General features: G+C 33.7%; 1 protein-coding gene across 1 annotated transcript; it reads left to right on the top strand.

Annotated features, from left to right (window-relative positions):
• Window positions 1-18,443: 18,443 nt before the first annotated feature.
• On the top strand, window positions 18,444-19,409 carry LOC6582934 (gamma-glutamylcyclotransferase). Its single transcript, XM_002008580.4, has 2 exons — window positions 18,444-18,962; window positions 19,027-19,409. The coding sequence occupies exons 1-2, from the start codon at window positions 18,634-18,636 to the stop codon at window positions 19,337-19,339; spliced, it is 642 nt and encodes a 213-aa protein (XP_002008616.1). The 5' UTR covers window positions 18,444-18,633; the 3' UTR covers window positions 19,340-19,409.
• Window positions 19,410-20,570: the final 1,161 nt, after the last annotated feature.

The following is a 20,570-nucleotide window of genomic DNA, read 5'->3' as shown; positions in this document are numbered from 1 at the left end:
ATACCCTTTGAATCTTTCAGTTGCGTAAATTTCGTCAGCTCTTTAATATTCAGCAGGCAAATACTTTATATTTGCTTTCATATTCTCTATCTCTTCAATGAGATAAATATATGCATAAAATATATATGAATTAAATAATTAAATAAATAAAATTAATTAATAAATAAAATATATAAATCAGTGCAAATATGAAAAAAAAAACCCAAAAGTTTTTAATATTTAAAAAAAAATTAATTAATAATTAAAATATATAAATCAATGCAAATAAATATGAAAAAATCCAAACGTTTTATTTAAATAATATATAAATGAGTACAAATAAATATTAAAAAAAAAACACAAATTATAATTATTGTTAATTTTTTTTTTTTTTGTCAATATTATTATAAAGAGTTTTTGTTTTCTACCTTCAAGTCTAGTCTCACATCTAAATAATTTTTAATTTAGATATTCAAATATTAAATTTGTATATTAATATATATAATACACTTTCTCCTAACCACAGGGTATCTTTTAGTCGCACCAACTGACCTGATTTCTATTACTAAATGAGTTTCTTTTAAGGCGACAAAACGATAACAATTTCCTGTTTGCGTAAACTTTACGCTCTCACACTTTCGCGCACTTTCACAGCACTGGCTCGAGGCCGTCGAGCCTCGGACCGCAAACACCACAGTAGAAACGGAAAACATTAATTACATAGACCACACAAACACACACAGTTAGACTCACTCACACACACACACACACACACACACACTCAAACATGCCGACTTTGGCACACTTATTGTATAGAGACTGCACACCTGGGCGTATACGCAACAATGACAACAATTTGGGCCACATCGGCTGCCTACAATGAGCACTGCGCTCCAGCTCGCTCCGTTCCCTCCGCCTTTTTAGGCTCTGCGCCTGTGTGTGCAATTCAAGTTTGTTTTTGTGCCTCGTCTCTAGTGCCTTGCATTGTTTGTGCGTTCGCAGTTATTTATACGGGAGGGCGCCACACAAATGCGTCAGCCTCCATTTGGGCTGCGTGTGCGCCACGTTCTTCTTTTTTTTTCTCTCTCTCCTTCCTGATGAGCATTTTATTTGCTGACCATAATTGTGCCAGGCCTGGAGACCACAAAGATTTGTCATTGCCATTCAGACACCATGAAATGTGTTGAACATGTTTTCTTTGAGAGTTTCTCATAACAAGCTCGCATACAAGGAAAACAAGTGGAAATGCTTTGGTTGCACGGGCGCGACTTGAAGATATTCTGCGAGCCAGTACAACGTGGCCTTTTAATTGAATTCCATCAATCAATCAATACAAATAGAAATGATTCTTTCTTCCTTTTTTTGAAATTGACAATATAGGAAGGGAAAGCTTAAAGACCTGACCCTAAAGATGTTCTAGATAGCTATAAAGTTTTTATAGCAGAAATATTTTAGAGTTTAGCTAAGCTTGGGGATAGGCCTTAAAGGTAGTTTAATAATAAACTATATATTTCTGATATTATATATGTCATTAGTCAATAGATATGGGATATGACCTGAGCCCAGAATGCCGTGATCATATGAAATATATAGGTAAAAAATAAAACATAAAATAAAATATGCATTAATATATTTATGTATGTAATTATATTAAATATACACTAAACTTAATTTATACAAAATAAAAATATACAACAAAATATATTTCTATAAAATCAAAATCTAAAATTGAACATTTTATTAAAAAATTATAAATACATATATGACCAAAGCATCACAGCCATATTTTGATATATTAAAAAATACTTAAAAACAGTAAAAATAAATAAAATAAAAAATAAACCAAGTTCATTTTTTAGAAAAAAAATTTAATAAAAAAAAGAATATATTAAAAAAAAAAATAGTAAAAAAATATATAACTCTTATTTTATTTATATATCATAAATATATTTAACTAAATTTAAGTACGAAATTAAAACGATATTAAATCGTACCCTTTATCAAGAACTCTACTAAACTTGACTTTATGTGAAAATCAGAATACTCTTGTATATATATACAATATATATAACATTTATAGCAATAATAGACCTACCTCTGTTAAGAAAAAAAATACCACACATGAGCCTCAACTATTTTTTAAGAGCTCTGCCAAAATTATCAAACAAACACGTGCACACATACCCTCTTCTCAGACCCTCTTCGAGGGTATTATTGTAGTGCTTGTGTGCCTGCCTCTAAACACAAGTATTATGTTCCCGTAATGAGCTTTCGTTTCATGACATTTGAGTGGTTTCGCTTGGTCAGCTGCTTTTTTCTATATTTAATTTGTTTTGTTTAGAGACAAATTATTGTGGGGTTTGCTTTATTATTTTTATTTATATAATAATTTTTGTGTGCTGAATGATATATTGATTGATAAATTCGAGGAAATTCAAGAACTTTTTCTTAGGACTGCCTAGTTACTCCAAATTGCTTTCATCTCGACGCAATTAATATAAGAATTTAACGTAATGATTACGAATTAATTTCTACAGCTTTACAAGCATGTTGCGGCGTCTTCAGTTGCAAATTAATTAAACAAGCTTAAATTAATTAAAAGTTTTACAACACTTGGTGTGTGTGTTGGTTAAAAGTCACCTTTTTTTTTTTTTTTACTTCCTGCTTTTTTCCACGTTAGCATTTGGCAACCTCATTTGAAATCCCAGCCGCGAATTGCGTTGAAAACTTTTGCCAGAATTCCAAATTAAAAGCGACAACCAACTGGGACTCATATACACATACAAGAAAAATAGAAAGAAAAAAAAAAATGTAGGCTCCCAAATCATTTCAACATCAACCGAAACGAACGCCCCAAAATAGAAAATATGCAAAAATAAAAAAAAAATGCCAAAAAGCGATAGCCATAAGCCGTGGAGCGAGCGCAGACAACAATAAACGAATGGGCCAAACGAATTGGACAACGGTACAAATTCTCCCCGGCTCACTCGCTCGGCCATTAGTCATTATTGACACATTCCTTCCGCCTTTTCCTAAGCCACTTCGCCAATCTGCCCCAGCGTCGATTCGCCAGTCTCCAATTTGCTGTGTACTCTGAGCGGATTTTTTTTTTGCGGCAACTGAAACTGTTTGCTGCTGCTGCTCTTAAGTGATATTTCCGCTTGAGTTACCATACTATTTGTGTTTATCTTCCATATCGACTCGTGGACATGTTTTCCATATATGCGAGAGTAACTGACCTCCGAAAACTTTGCATTTGCCTAGCTTTTTATTTGAATTGAGATAAGGCCAAAGGCGCATATCATTAAAATAATAAATTAACCCAGAGATAAAGTCTTTGCATGTATGTTTGACTATAGTATAGTCTCTATTTTCCAGGGTATTTCGTAGTCGTTATTCCATTCACATTTTTAGCAAGAAATAGAGAAAATGCTGCTGGTGTTTGCTTTCCTTGCGTTGGCGGATTACAGTTCAATGATGTATGCTGTTAATTTGCCCAACAACAGATGAGAATCTCAACTTTCGCCTAAACAATCAACAACAACAACAGCAACAACAAAACTAAAGTTTAGTTTTTGTAAGGCTTAACCATTTCATGTTTAATTTAAGGCCAGTTGGTGAGCACGAAAAAGGAAAAAGTTTAGGGTAAAAAAATATTGAAAGTTTAAGCAAGCAGAATGAAACTCGGCTCAGAAATAGATTATGAAACTGATATGAATTTGGTATATCTAAATGTACATATGCCTGTTACATATATGTATTGCTGTTTATATTTAAGTTTTGCACAGAATATATATTCCTGCTAAAAGTTTACTTAAATGTATATACTAATTAAATTTTGAATATAAACAAAATATGAGAGAGTTAAAGTTCTGTAAAAGATATTGAAAAACATGATTGAGGAGGATGGTATATTTAGGAGCTTTCAGTATTCCAAAATTTATATATACATATATAGTCTTTAATAGTTAATATCACAAAGAGAACGAATGAGAAGAAGAGCTTGACTATCTCTTTTGTATTTGTTTGTATTTCTATCCTCAGCGCATGAGACAAGCTTTCATTGATTTATATTTATATGAATTTTAACAGTATTTATAAATGCAAATTTTTGGAAATTATTCTCTTAATATGTATATATAGCTATGCCTGATTTACATAAACACAAATTGTGTTCACTCAAGAGCTGCCCTCACTTCTCCTCGCTTCATTCAATTTTTAAGCAATTATTTGCGCCCAGGCGAACAATGAACTCTCATTAGATAAGCGAAAAGCTTAGCACACGATTAAACCTTAATCATTTTCGACTTAATTAAATTAGATATTTACAAAATAGATGTGAATGCCATAGCAACAGATACGAGCTAGCGCAACAATGTGTGCATAATGTGCCAAGCTACCTTTGCTGTGGATCATTCAATTTTAATGCCCACTAAGTGCAGATTTCAGTTCAAATAACAAATAACAACAAATGCTCCAAATAGTTATACACCCACACACACACACACACACACATGCGCACACATAGACAATTTTGTGTATGCATTTAAATCGAGTGTAAATGTTTATTTAATCGAGCACCGAGCAAAAAGCGAACTACAGCAACAGAGTTTATTGTGAACCCAATTAAAGCAACGCCTCGCTGGTTAGTTTTGTTGGTTTGGCTGGATCTGGTTTGTTGGTTGGTTAGCCTGGTTTCCTGGCTGGCTGGCTCTGGGTATAGATGGCAACATAAACACACACACACGACAAAAGCGAAAGCAAAAGGCAGTGCAGAAAAATGTTGCCGATTCCTGTTACAAAATCAACTAAAACAACGAACACAAAAGAAGCCGCTAAGTAAACACCCAACATTTACAAAAGCAACAACAGCAACAACAAATATTACAAAGTAAATAGAATGAAATGCCAGTTAGTTGCACAGTTGTTCAGTTGGCCAAGTTGTTCACATTGTTCTTGGCTAGTAAGTTTTGCCGAGATACAAAATTGCAATGCTAAAGTACGGTTAACAGTGGCTCGCCTTGTAATAAGTCGAGCATAGCCAGGCAACGATAATAATAAAGAGCGAGTCGACAAAAGGCCAGTGCGCTTAACTAAAATCACAGCCTCACCGGATTTGCTACAGGTCATGAATTTATCTGCCCCTGCGCCTCGTTGCGCTTAAGTAGGAAGCGAAAATATTTAGCATAATTAAATGTTACTTGAAATGCCAAAATAATTATTAAGGTGACAGCATAATGAGTTGCCCAACCACCCACACCACCCACAGCACCCGTATCACCCAACACCACTCAGCCATGCCCAGGCCAGCAAGTCAGCCAGCCCAGCCAGTCAGCCGTGCTTTACGCAGCTGTCTTCAAAATGGAAATTGATTGAAGCCCGGCCGGATGGCTGTAAGTAATTGAATGCGAAAGACGGAAGTGGGTCGCACGCGGCGGCTGCGGCCCGAAGGTCAAGTGGCAGCAGGTGCCGAAGTGTTAAAAACAACTAAATATCCTCAAGCTATTGAACTGCAGACACGAAATTTACACCTACCAACAAAGTTGCACCACTTTGACTTAGCCTCTGCTGCTGCTGCTGCTCCTGCTGCTGCTGCTTTGACTAGTCAACTCAATATTCTGGCCAAGGCCAAGGGCTGCGGCTGATTTGTAGACCGGCCGATTAGTTAAGCCTGACTACAGTGGCAATAAATTTCAGCTGCCTCAGACATATCTGAAGTGAATAGACAATGCGCACTCAAATCAAATTCAAAGCCCATATATAGAATTTACTACACACTAAATGTTTGTTTCATTTCAATGAAGACTGGGTCAGGGGTTCATAGAATGTGAAACAATTAATTTTCTCAGGCATGCATACATTGAAGCGTGCATAGCCTAAGGCGCATGAGGCGAACGTTTTTTGGCTGAGATAGCTTTCAAAGGTTTGTAGTTAACAGAACAATAAACAAGTCTTTATCTTTTAAATGGGAAAATAATGCTGTGAGCGTTGCTGAAGAAGTTCAACTCTGTTAACAATACTCGACTAGAAAATACCTAAAGCTATACAGCTACTGGACGAACTTCTTATTCTAATATATATTATTTTTTATATATATTGAAGTACATACGTATATTAGTATGGTTATCGCATTTGTAATTGATTCTTGTACTGAATTAAAAATTATGAACACAATTGAAGACCTATTTTATGAATATCGTAAGCAATATCGTATTGCAAGTAAAATTAAAATATAATATAGTAAAGTATAATATAGTATATAGTACAAAATAAATATATCGCACGTAAAGTGAATGTCCTGTTGTAAACCTATATTGAATCGTTAGCTAAACGAATATTGTAAGATAAGTAAAACAAATGTCCTACCGAGAGTAAATGAATACGAAACGGTAAGAAAAACGTCATATAGCAAGTTAAACGTATAGCATTCCGTAAGAAAACTGAATATCGTATCGCAAATAAAACGAATATCGTATCATAAGAACAATGAATATTGTATTGTAAGTAAATAATATCGTAAAGTATGACGAATATTGTATTGTATGTTTAACAAATATCGTAAAAGTGTAGTAAGTAAAGTGAATATCATACTGTAAGACAAATAACATCACAAGTTAAACAAATAGCATATCGTTAGAAACCTACGAATATTATATTGGAAGTAAAACGAATATTGTATTGCAAGTGAATATCGTATTATAAGAAAAATTAATTAAATAAATAAAATACAATATATTGTATATATTGAATATCGTAGCGAAAGTTGAACGACTATTGTAGAATAAGTAAAGCGAATATCGTATCATGACAAAAACAAATATCGTAAAATGAATACCGTACCATAAGTAATACGAATATCGCAACGTAAGCTGTACCTAATCCACGACTCTTATTCCTCACAATATACTCAAATTTAACACGTCTTATAGAAGGGTATTTAAGGTCTACGGACCACCTACCTTAAGCACTTTAAGTGGGCATTTGAGGGCACAACGCAGTTAAGAGGCATGCTGAATGCTGTGAAATATAAATTGAAAGTAAATAGACGTCAAGTGGAAATTCAATGTAAAACTGCAATGTTAGACATGCTAGAGTGGACCAAAACCAAATTGCATTGCTAAACAGGAAACCCTCTCTGCCCTCTCGCCTATCGCTCTCTTTCTATTTTATGCCAACAATCCGCATTTGGCCTCAATTTTATAAAAACATTTATGACACATGCCGTTTGTACGTAATGTGAGAAATCTCAGCTATGTCCTTGAGAAGTCGCCCAAAATCGATTACATATATTTGGTGAAAGCCAAGAGATATGCACAGACCACACAAACACTACGATTACACTCGACAAGCCAATTAATTCTTTGCGGTCTTTGGTCTCTTGAATTCCAATTCAGCTCTTGAGTTAGAGCAAATTTGAGTCATTAAATTTTGAAGAGGCTTACGAACAAGTTGGCACGTTTCGACAATTCACGGCAACTCGACAAGTATATCAAGAGGTAGTAGCTAGGGACCGGGTGACTATTCAAATTGCGTAAAATGCAATTAAATGGCGCCGGAAAGTATGCCGCAACCTTTTTGGTAGCTTATGCTAATGCATAAATTAGCTGTCTAGCACAACAATTAAAAAAGTTCCATACTAAAATTAGACATTAGATTTGATGGCCGTACAACTTTTAAATTGCTTGTGATATTTCAAAGCCCAGACGGCAATTATCCAATGAGCCCAGCGAGATACGTATCGAATGGCACTCAACGGGTTTTATTTTTCGGTAATTAAATGCGGCCAGGACTCTGAATGCTATAGGCGGCCGCGCTGACTGACAGCAAAATATCATCTCAGCAGCAGCTTTTCGCTCAAGCTGATTTTGTTCTTGTATGTTCCCTTTTACACTCGCTTCCGAGATTTTAAATTTGTTAAAGGAAAAAATTTTGTGTCCAGAACAGAATGAAGACGGGCATTTAGATTTACTTGAGCAGTTTGTGGAAGGCAAATAGAGGTGTATAGAGTTTAGCATCCGAAATGTAACCTATTACATAGTACTTTAATTAATTTGTATTAACTTTTATTTTATTTAAAAATGTAGCATGCTAGAAAGTATTCCAAAAATGAATAGTCCATTAACAAACAGAAAATACTTAACTAGCAAATCTATAAATATCTCAGTTGAAAAGCGATAGCTGACCCCTGTATAAAAATAAATTTATAGCATAAGCTTTACATGAATGCTAAAAAATATTCAAAGAAAATAACGCCGAATAAAAATTAAAAATTAAAAAGATAAAAAATAAAATAAATAAATAAAAAATAAAAAAATAAATAAATATTAATTTAAAGAAATAAATAATAATAAATAAAAAATAATAAAAAACATGTATAAAAAAATAATAATAATAAAAATAAAAAATACAACAAAAAAAAAAAAATTAAAATAAAAAAAAAAAAAAAAATAAATAATAATAATAATAAAATAAAAAAATAATAATAATATTAAAAATAAGCAAATAAAATAAAATCAGTTAATGTAGGCTCTATATGAGCAGCTTTTGATTTCACTATGGCACTGATAACACTCTAAGGTTAGTTCCACTTTGAATGCCCAGCTCTATATAAATGCTTATTAAATATCGTAATTTATTAAGCGCTTTTCTGATCCAATTTCTTTCACATATTTTTTAGATATAAATAGATGCAATAATATATTTTCTTTCTGTTTAATTAGCAACCGTTTGCTAATGAGCAGCGCATGTGGCAGTCGGTGAGCCACACTTCTTGCGCTGATTATTCTGCTGGGCCTGACATTTATTTCAGCCATTACTCATACGCACCGTTCGACGCCTGGCAATGGCCATTCGATGCCGCCCTCATCAGCTCACGGGCTTACGTGATGGTCCGTAATTACCCAACATAACAGTTAATGAATGACTGACAGCAGTAAGTAGAAGATGAAGTAGAAGCTGCTCCTATGAAGTCAACATTAAGTAAGCACGTAACGCGACTTCCTCCCTCTCTGAGAAGCAGACATTGAAGAGCTTTTTAAGGCTCAGCTATTGATTTTTGAGCATTAGATATGCATTTATCTATGAATTAAGTTGAGGTTTCGCGCCGAATTAAATCTTCAATTGAAAAACGCAGCAGCGGTATTTTGTTAATTATTAGATTTGCTTACTTTTTGTTTTTTGGGCGCTGCCACTTGAAATTCAATTAATTAAGGCTGTAGGCTGAGGGAGGGGGATCTGGGGAGAGCACTGACAAAGCTGACGCTTTATTTCGGCACGTGATAAATTAATTTAAGCCAAAAGCGTTTCGTGTAATGTTTGCATATTGCGGTGCTGTCCAGGTGCCACAACGACATGGGCGTGGCCACAGCACAGTAGTAACAAGTTTACAGCGCCAGCCGCGTCGCGCCACAGCTAATTGAGTTGCGTTGCGACCAAATTGTAATACCAACAATTTTATTTGGCAAATGAAGTTGGGACAGCTCTTGGCCATTGCACGCAATCCCATGTCGTCCCTAATTACCAAAATATTTGAATACTAAATATAGAAGAGTGCGCCTCGGATCGCCAACGCCAACAGCAACACCAACACCAGCAACGAAATCAATGGGGAGCACTTTAGAGCTGACCTCTAGCCCGGTGCTAAATCAGGGCTGGCTGTGAACCTGAACCCGGCTCAAGGCCTCAGTCGCACTCCTGACAGCTCAATTTAGTTTGGCCCACTAATTAAAACGCAGCACTGACTGCGCCCTAATCAGCGTATTAATCTCCGCCTTAGTGCATAGACCGGAACATAGAGAGGCACAGGGCCTTATTGGCCTTTGAATGCCCCACTTTTGTTAATATATTTTATATATTATTGCTAATCTATTCTACACTAATCTATTCTACACTAATCCATTCTAGACAACAAATAATATGTAAGGGATTTTTTTTTATTTTTATGGTGATGGTATGTTATTATTAACACTATAACGGATCTTTTCGGGAGCATGTCAAGTATTAGTCTTTAATATTCCTTTTTTATTGTTAGGTATATTGTATTTCCCTATAGTAATTTCTCAATCAAACTATATATGTATAATATATCTGAGATCATATCTATTTAATATAACTTAGCAAATAATGCAACTTAATTATTATTAATTATTTTCAATATTTTTAAATAATTTTAAACAAATAATGCATTTTAACAATTATTATTTTCAATTATTATTTATTATTATATTATATTATTATTATATTATTTTCAATATTAAAAAAAAAGTATTTCATAACATATCCAAAAGCGTATTCAAATTTCGTTGTATTTCGCCTACTTATCTCGGTTTATTTTCCTCTTCTATTTGACGTAAAACAAATTCTATGGAATTTGTTTATTGTTGTGATTTTTTCGGTGCTTTTGTCTAATATTCCGCCTGACACGAAATATTATTAATTGGTCTAGACGAGAACAAGGCAGGCATGAAACTCAATGCGTAGCTATTAAACATGAAGCGCACAGATACTTGAAACTAAATTTTGATATGGGGCGCGGACCATGCGCACGGAATACCAAAGTCAGATTTCTAAATGATTAACAATTATGCTTAAGCCCTAAATATATTTAGCTTATTATGAGATTTGCCCAACAGCAGCGGCATTTGCATGTAGGCTGAAAGCTGAAAACTGAAAGCACTCGACTTAACTCTAACTCCCAGCGGCATTTTATGTCAAGTCTGACGGGTTCTGTGCTGTGGGACAGCTGTCTGCACTTGCCTGCCAGAACTTAAGCTTAAAGTCAGTTTCTGGATTGTGTCACTGCAGCTGCACATGACACAGTGTCAGCAAAAAGTGTCTGTATAGCCTATTTCATTGTGATTTATAGTACTTGAAATGCGCTTGATGGATTAATTGATTTGCATTTGAAAAGTAAAATAGGCTAAACTGCCATTGTCTACGAAATATGTATATATAAAAATATATTTTTTATTTATTTTACTATATATATATTTTGTATGTATATTATTTTATTTAAACATTTAATATTTCTAACTTGAATTTTATTTGTAGCAATTTAATTTATAAAATTAATTTAGCTTTTAAAATATTTTGTGCTTTTTTCTTCCAAGCTTCGATTTAAAATTTATTTATTTTATTTATATCTCTTTAAAGGTATATTGCTATTGATTGTATATTTATTTATATGTATATTAATATCTATATAAGATATATTTCTGTCTCCCCATTTTTCCATATTTATGTATGCATAGTTATTAATTCTCCTATCCATCTAGATAATTTGTTTTTAATTTAATTCAAGTTTCTTTTCTACTGCTTATTTATAATATTCCCATCTCGCTATCTTCGATTAATCATTATTTCAATTTTATATAAAATTTGTTTATAAAAATAAATACAGCCGAGTCTTAATAATTCGTAGCCCTCTTGAAAGAAATTCGTTCTCAATAATTCTCGATAATTTTAATTCCTGTGTAAATCGAATAAAAACTGATTTAATGCCATTTCGCATTATCGGGATTCTACTGTATATATTATATTATCTAGGCCAAACTCTCCTTTTATCCTTTTAATATATATCTTCCTCTATTAATTTGTCAAATTTATATCCATAATTAAATAATATTTATAATTTTTTATTATAAAGATATATGCTTCTCTCGTTCATTCACCTTTACCCATATATCCCAAACCGATTCCCTTTAAACCCAGCATTCACAAGACCCATACAATTTTCGTCTGCTCTGTACTTACCATAAAGTTAAACTTATGAAACCTTTTAAATATAATTTTATATACAAAATATCTACATATTATGCTGCAAGTTTCCTCTTGCTTTTCCATTAAAAGACAACTTCCGTTAGCTACTGTACAATTTTCATGTTAAGCCCTGCACTTGGGATGTTTTAAGTCTGTGCTCAGCTCCTTAAGTGAAGTTCAGCCACATGTTAATTAATTGCAAGCCGCTGCATTTTGGCTCAAGTTTTTATATGAATTATTAATAATGTAGTAACTGCCGCAATGTTTGCACCGCCAACGCGAGCACCACACAGCCGCATAAACCACCGCAAAGGGCACACACACGCACGCACACACACACATATGTAGCAAGTGCTATAACCATTATTATATATACAACATGCATGCAGCAAGCGCTGTTTGGCCACGTAGAGTGGAAGAGTAGTTGACTCAACTAACAAGAGGCAACTGCATAATGAATCTTTAGTATTTCGGAATAGTGTCTACATTTTTGTACAATGCCAAGGAGAGAGCTTATTTCTAGCACACACACACATACGCCCATGTCTACTTGTCACTTTGCTCCTAATTAATCGAATTCACAGCTACACATCCTTCGATTCCTAGTTAAATGCAATTTGAGTGATTCGTCTATGACATCATTGTCAAACGCTCAAGCTGAGTTGGACCAGCGAGTGTATATCATGAATATTCATATATATATATATATATATGTGTGTGTGTGACTCCCGCTGCCCTAGCTGTACAGCGTCTATTGTATGTGCCCACAAAGCCAGCCCTGCCCGCCCCCCGTTTACCAACCCTATGCCTGGGGGCTATTGTCGCACATTGTCGTCCCCATCTTGGCAAAGTTTCACGCACACATGAGCACACAAATGATCACAGTCATCGGTAGTCAATGCAAACAAAGCGAGCAGCAAAGCATCCACGAAATACATCCTGAAATATTCATAAACATTAGATGGCAATATATATGTATATGTAAATGCTTGTGTGTGTGTGTGCTTAGGTCTAGTTGCATGTCAAATCACAGCAGGAAAGCTAAGACTACCGGCTAATCAATAGCATTCTCAGTTTCTCTCAGTTTCCGCCGTAAAGTGAAATGAGCTGCATGATATTTCCGCTGATATATGCACGCTTTTGACTTTAAGTTAGATTCATATGCGAGACAAAGCCTTTGATGTATTCAAATTGGATTTATGACAGCTTTTTTAAATTGAGCTCGAATATTGCTGACATAAACTCGTCTGCGCGCTTGCTCTAATCTATATACTATATACGGTCTATACGACTGACTTGCCGTAACTCACTTAATGCAGCTCATAGTCATTTTAGTGCTGCTCAAGGCGCTGCTTTTTCATGTCAAAGCCTCCAGCTGGGCGATATACATAGTATATACGTATTACGTATATCTAGCCGTAATATGTCGCGTTGTCTTATGCCCCATTCTCACCTGACGACATTTGTTAGTGCTAGTTTTTGAGTATGTAAATATTATCAGGTGTCTAGCTAGCTAGCTTTTCGCCTGTCACTCTCACAAACAAACAAACACAAACACCCTGAGAGAGAGAGAGAGAGAGAGGGGGAGAAAGACGAAAGCCGAATGATAAATGGATTTTACGCTTTTACGAGCTGCTTTCCATGCGAAACACAAAAAAGATACTCGCTTCGCTTTAGCTTCTGATAGATATTTGTTTGGAAGCATCTGCAGCTCAGTTAGCTCGAGCATAATATTTGTTTATATGAAATATGATATGTATATATGTTATATATAGTATACATATATATATGCATAGTGTTGTTGTATATCCATTCGGATCATTTTATACACGAGCTGACACATAATTGCAGCATTAATTATTAAACTTAAACAAATAGTTAAATGCATAATTTATAATAAAAATGATTTCTATACATAATTTATGCATTTCTTTAGAGCAATTAAATTAATAGTTCTATTTGCATAAATTTATATTTAAATCGAAATGAATAAAAATTGTGTTTATTTTTTCGCCCTCATACATTCAAATGAGTTAACGGTAAATTTAATATTTAACAGAGCATGAATCAACTAATAATTACTCAAATTGCCGCACAGCCAAAAAAATAAATAAATAAATAAAAATAAAAAATAAAAATGCATCGAAATGTAAATATTGGCATTTTTGCACAAACCTTTTTATTTTGTTGAAAACGTTTTTAATCCAGGTAAAAGTGCAAAACACATAAAAGCGAAAAACTTCAAATCTTTAAATCAGATTTACCAGCCAGGCAAAGCTTTTCAGTCATGGTATTTCTGTGTGCATGTGTGTGTGAGTACATCTATTGGATACATTTTGTACAAGGCCTAACTCGATACTGCCATTAAAATGATTGAACCACAAAAACCAGAAATCCACAATTCACCAGCAAATTTGCCAAGTAAACGGATTAAATTTCTCGTTTTTCGCAATGCGGAAAAATCAAAATTTAAATACAACAACGAGATACCCTGACAACGGCATATCTATTAAGTGAAGAGACTTTTGTTATCCGCTAAAAGAATTTAGATAATTATAAGTAAAATAATTAGAGTAATTCATTTAAGAGTATCATGTATTATAGAAATATATTTTTATTTAAAAAAAAATTTAATGCAATTTGTCTTTATATGTTTATTAAATTGAAATTGTTGGAATTTATTTTAGTTCTTTTCATTATTAACTTTTTGTACAATTTTAAAAACTTTTTATTCAAACAATTTTTTATTTAAGAAATTTTGAATTGTTAATTACAAATTTAATCTAATTTTATTTTTAAAATGTCTATTAAAAAAATAAATATTTTGTTATCAAAAAATTATTTGTAATTATATATAAATGGAATTTATTATATTTAAATTATTATCAAAAAAAGTTTGAAACCAAAACTATAAAAATAAAATCAGCGGTTATATATTTTTTTTATTAAAAATTAATTTATGGATATAAATTAAAATTATTACAAATTTTAAATCATTATTATTTATTCAAAACATGAAGTATTTACCCTGAGTTAATTATTTAAATGAAATGTATACAAATATTAAACATATACGACACATTTTCTGTTCAAGCTGAGATGCTTCTCATTGAGAGAAAGAGTATAATTATAAAGTCTTGTTACAATATCGTAATCAATTTAAGCATTTCAAATATAAACAAAGTTCTCGGCAACGCCGGGTTAAGTTTGGATGTTTGATTTCAGCAGGGGGTGTGGCTAAGAGAGGCGAAGCGGGCGAGTGGGCGTCTTGTGCAATTCAACTGGCAGGAAAACTTCGTCAGCCTGACGCGTTTCCGTCTGACAAATATTTGCGTGCAAAAATTGTGTTGAACAGGAAGCGAACGAAAAGAAAGAGAAACAAAAATTATAAGAAAATATGTGCCCAGAGAAAAATGTACAGTAAGTTATGCTCAGGTGAGATGAGTGCGCAGGCAGATATGAATAAAAAATCCAACTGAAGCTGAGCTGTGTGAGGGTGCTAGAGCAATCAACGTTGCTTTACATACGCACACACACACAAACACATATACACACTCAGTCAGTCATTCAAGAGAAGGCAGAGTAATTTACGAAAATTATGCTAAGCTCTTAGCAGATTTGATTGAAACAGTTTTGCATAAACAACAAATGCTGGCTAATGGAGTGCAGTCTAGGCGTATAATTATTATAAGAGAATCTAGCACATATACGAGTACTACATTTAAGCCTAACTGATTGCCAAATGCAAATAGGAATTAGATTGAATTACGCATACGCCATGCGTGCGCCCAAGCAAATGGCAGCTGCATACACTGGCATTCACGAGTGACACTTGAATTGATGGATGAATGTTCAGCCAGCTCTCGTCAACTGATTGACCCGTTAGCCAACACCCACAACAACAGCAACAACTACAACATCATCATCATCGTCATCATGGTGTCAGGCAAGAGCAGTCAGCTGCATGGCGCTATCATTATGGCTATCACTGGCAATCCAGTGATAAACTGCAAGATGGCTAAACATCATGAAGTCAATTATATAATGACGTCGCTAGTTAACGCCTCGCCCGGCTCGATGCGTCGACCACTTGACATGCTCGTTACAATTTATGGTTTGTTTGTATTGACAGAAGGAGGGTCGCCTGGCTATTGCACATGCCACATGCCACATGCCAATGGCTGGGAGAAGTCTTCTTCACTTCTTCACTCGCTTGGCGGCGCCACAATTTGACGGCATTTGCTGTTCACTGGCTGCAAAGAAATTGCTGAACCCAAATAGCTGTCAAAATAATTGTCGATGGTCGGATAACTTGCGAGGCTCATAAACCATAACACAGGTCCATGCCAGCGCATGTCAATGGACACATAAAATTAGAAGAATATCCAATATTAATTGGAAAGTGAACTTTATGTGGGCAATGAAAATGGAAACTTGAAATAAGATGGTACCTGAGTCAAGTCTTATAGAATAAGTATAGAAAACCAACAAGAGTTCTTTAGATGGAATATGAGCAATTAGTTGCATATGTATTAGTTGAATACTGTTTCAAATATAATTGAAATTAGCATTAACATAAGCAAACATGTAATCTGGCAACACCCTATGAAGAATGTATTTAACATTTTACTCAGTTTATATTTTTACTCTCTATTAAACATTTAACCGAACCACAACATTTTTACTCTCGCTGGCATTGCATCGCCAATATTAATCCAGCACACCTAACATAACTTTTCTTCTTCTATATAAAAATCTTTCATCATAGTTTAAGAGTTTTGATGAAATCTAAATACAATATAATTGCCAATATAATTATTATATTTATTTTATTAAATTTTTCTCCGCAAAGAGCAAACAAGAATTCAAAAAATTCGAAATATTCATAGTTTTGTATTCATTTCATATTAAATGTATATATAATCTGAAGATCTTATGTTAATAAAATCCTGCCTAAAAACGAATGAAAATTATCGATTATTAATGATAAGTATAAAGAATAAGTGATTATATTGTATAAGATTAACATAGCTCGCAAATAACTGCTATACGATTAATTTTCCTGGTTCTGGTTGAGGCAGCATCCGAAATAATTATGCTCTGCAGCTCCCGCTCTGAGCAAAAGCCTTCGGTTCTTTTCGTTTTGATTTTCGGTTGAGCGTTTAGTGTTGACTGTGGTCGCTCTTTATACGAACATCGTTTAGAGAGTGAACGATAGACGTTCGCACAATGAGTGCTACGCTCAGCCGATTAAGCAGAGAGAAATAGATTCGTGCTGTACAGACATTAGTCATTCGTGCTGCTTTTCTCTCACATGAAACAGCTCTCATCACATCGGCTATGAAGCCCTTCGTACTTCGAGCATTATAAGAACGTCGTTCACATAGTGCAGAGGCAAGATCACAGCTCAGAGGCAAGACAGCTCTGCTATCATCTCTTACAGACATACTTCATATATAAACATACAGTTGGACAACAAATCAAGTTATATAGTGTCTTCATTATATTTGATTTTATTAATTAATAAATCATTTTTATTTATAATTTATTTTAAAATTTTATAATTATTTCAATTAATATAATTTCAAATCAATTAATATAATTTAATTTAATTTAATAGTCTAAAAGGCTGATTGCCCAATCAGATTTGAAACCTTCAAACTTGCAAATTTTACAGATTTATTTCACATAATCACACAAATCCCTATAATTTAGCAAAATAATTATGACCGAGATCATAGGTCAAATGTAAGCTTAACCGCTTCCATTCAAAATAAAATAAGTAAAAAATGTGAAATAAACATAAACATAAAGTCAAATAGAAAACAATTAAAAGTTATAATGTTGCAGTGAAATGATAATAAATAACTAAGCTGAGATTAAGTTTTATGTAATTATTACATACATTTTTTGTATTGAATGACAGTCAATATTCATGTATAGGTATGCATGTGAATATTTGTATATGTATAGGTATATATAAAAATAAAAATACTGCATACATATATAATGTTATGTCAGCAATTGCGCCATACAAAATCTCTCGTTATCTGTAAATCAAAATTGAAAAAAAAAAAAAAAATAACAATACCTAATTAATGACGTATTTATAACTAACCTTTGGTCTCTATATATACAAGATTATCTGTGCAAGATTTATGCATATCTATATATATATATATATATATTTTTTTTTTTTATTATTTTAAAGAGTATTTAACGATTATACGCTTGATTATGTGTGCTAAAATGTAATACAATATTTTAATACCCCAAACTCAATGGACGCAGTTCAGGGTAAAAGAGTTTTCTCAACATTCACATACAAACAGAATTTTTTTTTTTTTTTTTGCAGTGCGCAATGTTTAATATACTGCATTTGCACATATGCATTTCGTCTTAAAGAGAATTTTATTCTCTTCACGATGATCTATTTCCAACAACAACAAAAATATGACTAATTTATTCAAACGATTGACTTAAGAGATAAGAAAAAATTGACCACTATTAATTCGAACACTGCGTAATATATTCTTAATCAGCAGCAAGAGTGCTAGATGGGCATTCTCAGTCTATAATAATTTTATATATAATATAATAATTTTTATTTATATTTTATTCCCATTGCAAGTCTCTCAAGCTTGATTTATTATTTCTTATTTCTATAAGAAATAGTCGGCGTAAGGCAGCTTCAGGTGTTTATTGTCCATTTTTATTCATAACAAAGAAATAAAAATAAATAAAAGTAGAGCGTTGCGCCGAAATTCATGAGAAACTTAGCTTTAGACGAGCACAGTCGACTTTGAGCAGATCTTTGAGCAGGTTGTCAGAGGCAATCATAAATCACAATAGCATAGAATAGAGACAGCATTGTAAACAATATATAATTCAATTGCAATGAACACAGAAATTGTGTTGATCTTGCTGCTGGTGGCAGCTCGCGGGGCACAGGTCGATGGGAGGCAGCAGATGGCAACAGAGGTGCACGATGAGAAGTTCTACTACTTTGGCTTTGGCAGCAACATGCTGGCCAAGCGCATTCACATCCAGAACCCCAGCGCTCAGTTTGTGGGGCCCGCCACGCTGGCGGAGCACCGACTGGACTTTGCAACGATAGCGGACAGCAGATGGAATGGCGCTGTGGCTACCATTGTGCCGACTAGGGAGGCGCTCACCTGGGGCACGCTGTGGGACATCGAGCTGACCAACTTGGCGGACATAGACAAGTGAGTAGTGAGCAGCGGCAATCGATATGTATGCTCATTCATATTTCACATATTCTCATCTCAGTCAGGAGGGCGTCCATGAGAACCTCTACAGACCCATCACAGTGCACGTGAAGCTGCATGGGAATGGCACAGAGATCGCTGCGAGAGCTTATGCGCTGGTGAAGCAGCCCGAGGGCAACGTGCATGGCTCAGGGCAGTCAGTCGTGCCTGAGGATCGTAAGCCATCCAAGACATATCTACAGGTGCTCGTCAAGGGTGCCATTGAGAGCGGAATTCCGCAGGAGTATGTCAATTGGCTGAAACAGATTAAGCACAATAACAAAACGGCAGCGGATATGGAACGGCTTCTGGAGTTGGAATCAGTGAAATTGTAGAAAATATTGCAACAAATCAATGACAGTTATAGAATATGTTAATAAAAAGTATTGGAATTCGATAAACAAACCATGTGGTTGTGATCTTGGCTAACGGCTGTTTGCAGTGAAAATTACTGAACTGCTTCAGAAGTGGGATGGATACTAACCAAACTGTTCTCACGCATTAGCTAATACTCAAACCAAGTGCACAATTCTTATTGGTTGGTGAATTCGATGTGGGTTATTATTTATGTGAGAACTGTGAACAGTAAAATGAGCATAATTGAATTTTCTTATCAGTATTAAAGAAATCTCAGATGTTTGTTTTGTTATCAGCGAAAATTTGGATTATAGTAATATATATATATATATATATATATATATATAATCCAACAAAATATATAAAAATATATATCGTACACTTTTTTTATATTAAAGGACAATATATTAAATAAAATTGTATATAATATTAAATACATCACTTATTTTGTTTCAATGTAAAACAAATATTTAATATGATTGTTATTATAAATTAAAAATTACACATACTACACAAATAAATTATTTTAGTCCACAGAAAGCGTAACAAACTTTTGTAGTATAGTGCTAAAAGCTTTACCCGCTTGCTTTCGCTTTCTCAATGTCAAAGTCAGTCGCTTGCGGTCAGCTGTGATAGCCACGCGTAAACAAATTTTTTGTAGCAGAAAGTGCAATTTAATAATCAAATTGGTAAATAAAAATATTAGTAAATTAGTTTGAGATTGCAAATATATATATTGACGAATGCCTATATATATTTAAGGGTAATCAAAGAACACGTAAGTAATAACAAATTTTTGCTCATAAATTAAATCAGCTGTTTGAATTACAATAAAAATAAAAGCTGCGATAGGAGAAAAGCTTTCAACGGCAGCCAGCTGTTATTTATGAATAAAAAGAAAAGTCAAAAATATATAAATAAACCAGAAAAATATAGTCATTAAAAAAACAAAAATTATTAAATTAGATATGATCAAGTAATTGATTTCATATGCAATTCATTTAATTCTGCTAAAAATAATTTAATTAAATAAATGCAACAATAAACCTTCTTTAGCCAAGTCAACAACCAGTTAAACTGCTTGCGCTGACGATAAGCAGTGTACCAATATGCTTAACAATGGCTGCCAAACTGTAAATCCAAATTTGACATTTCCGACTTTTTCAAGCATATTTCCACATATTCCTTACGAAACTAAAATTCAACCCC

This window comes from Drosophila mojavensis, unplaced genomic scaffold, assembly GCF_018153725.1.
Source record: "Drosophila mojavensis isolate 15081-1352.22 unplaced genomic scaffold, ASM1815372v1 contig_74, whole genome shotgun sequence".
Classification (NCBI taxonomy): Eukaryota; Metazoa; Arthropoda; class Insecta; order Diptera; family Drosophilidae; genus Drosophila; species Drosophila mojavensis.
This window is presented reverse-complemented; position numbering and strand designations above follow the sequence as displayed.

Excerpts from the sequence above, each read along its gene's own strand:
- LOC6582934 (XM_002008580.4), top strand. The coding sequence starts at position 18,634 with ATGAACACAGAAATTGTGTTGATCTTGCTGCTGGTGGCAGCTCGCGGG. Across the intron at positions 18,963-19,026 it reads AACTTGGCGGACATAGACAA|TCAGGAGGGCGTCCATGAGA; the intron begins GTGAGTAGTGAG and ends TTCTCATCTCAG.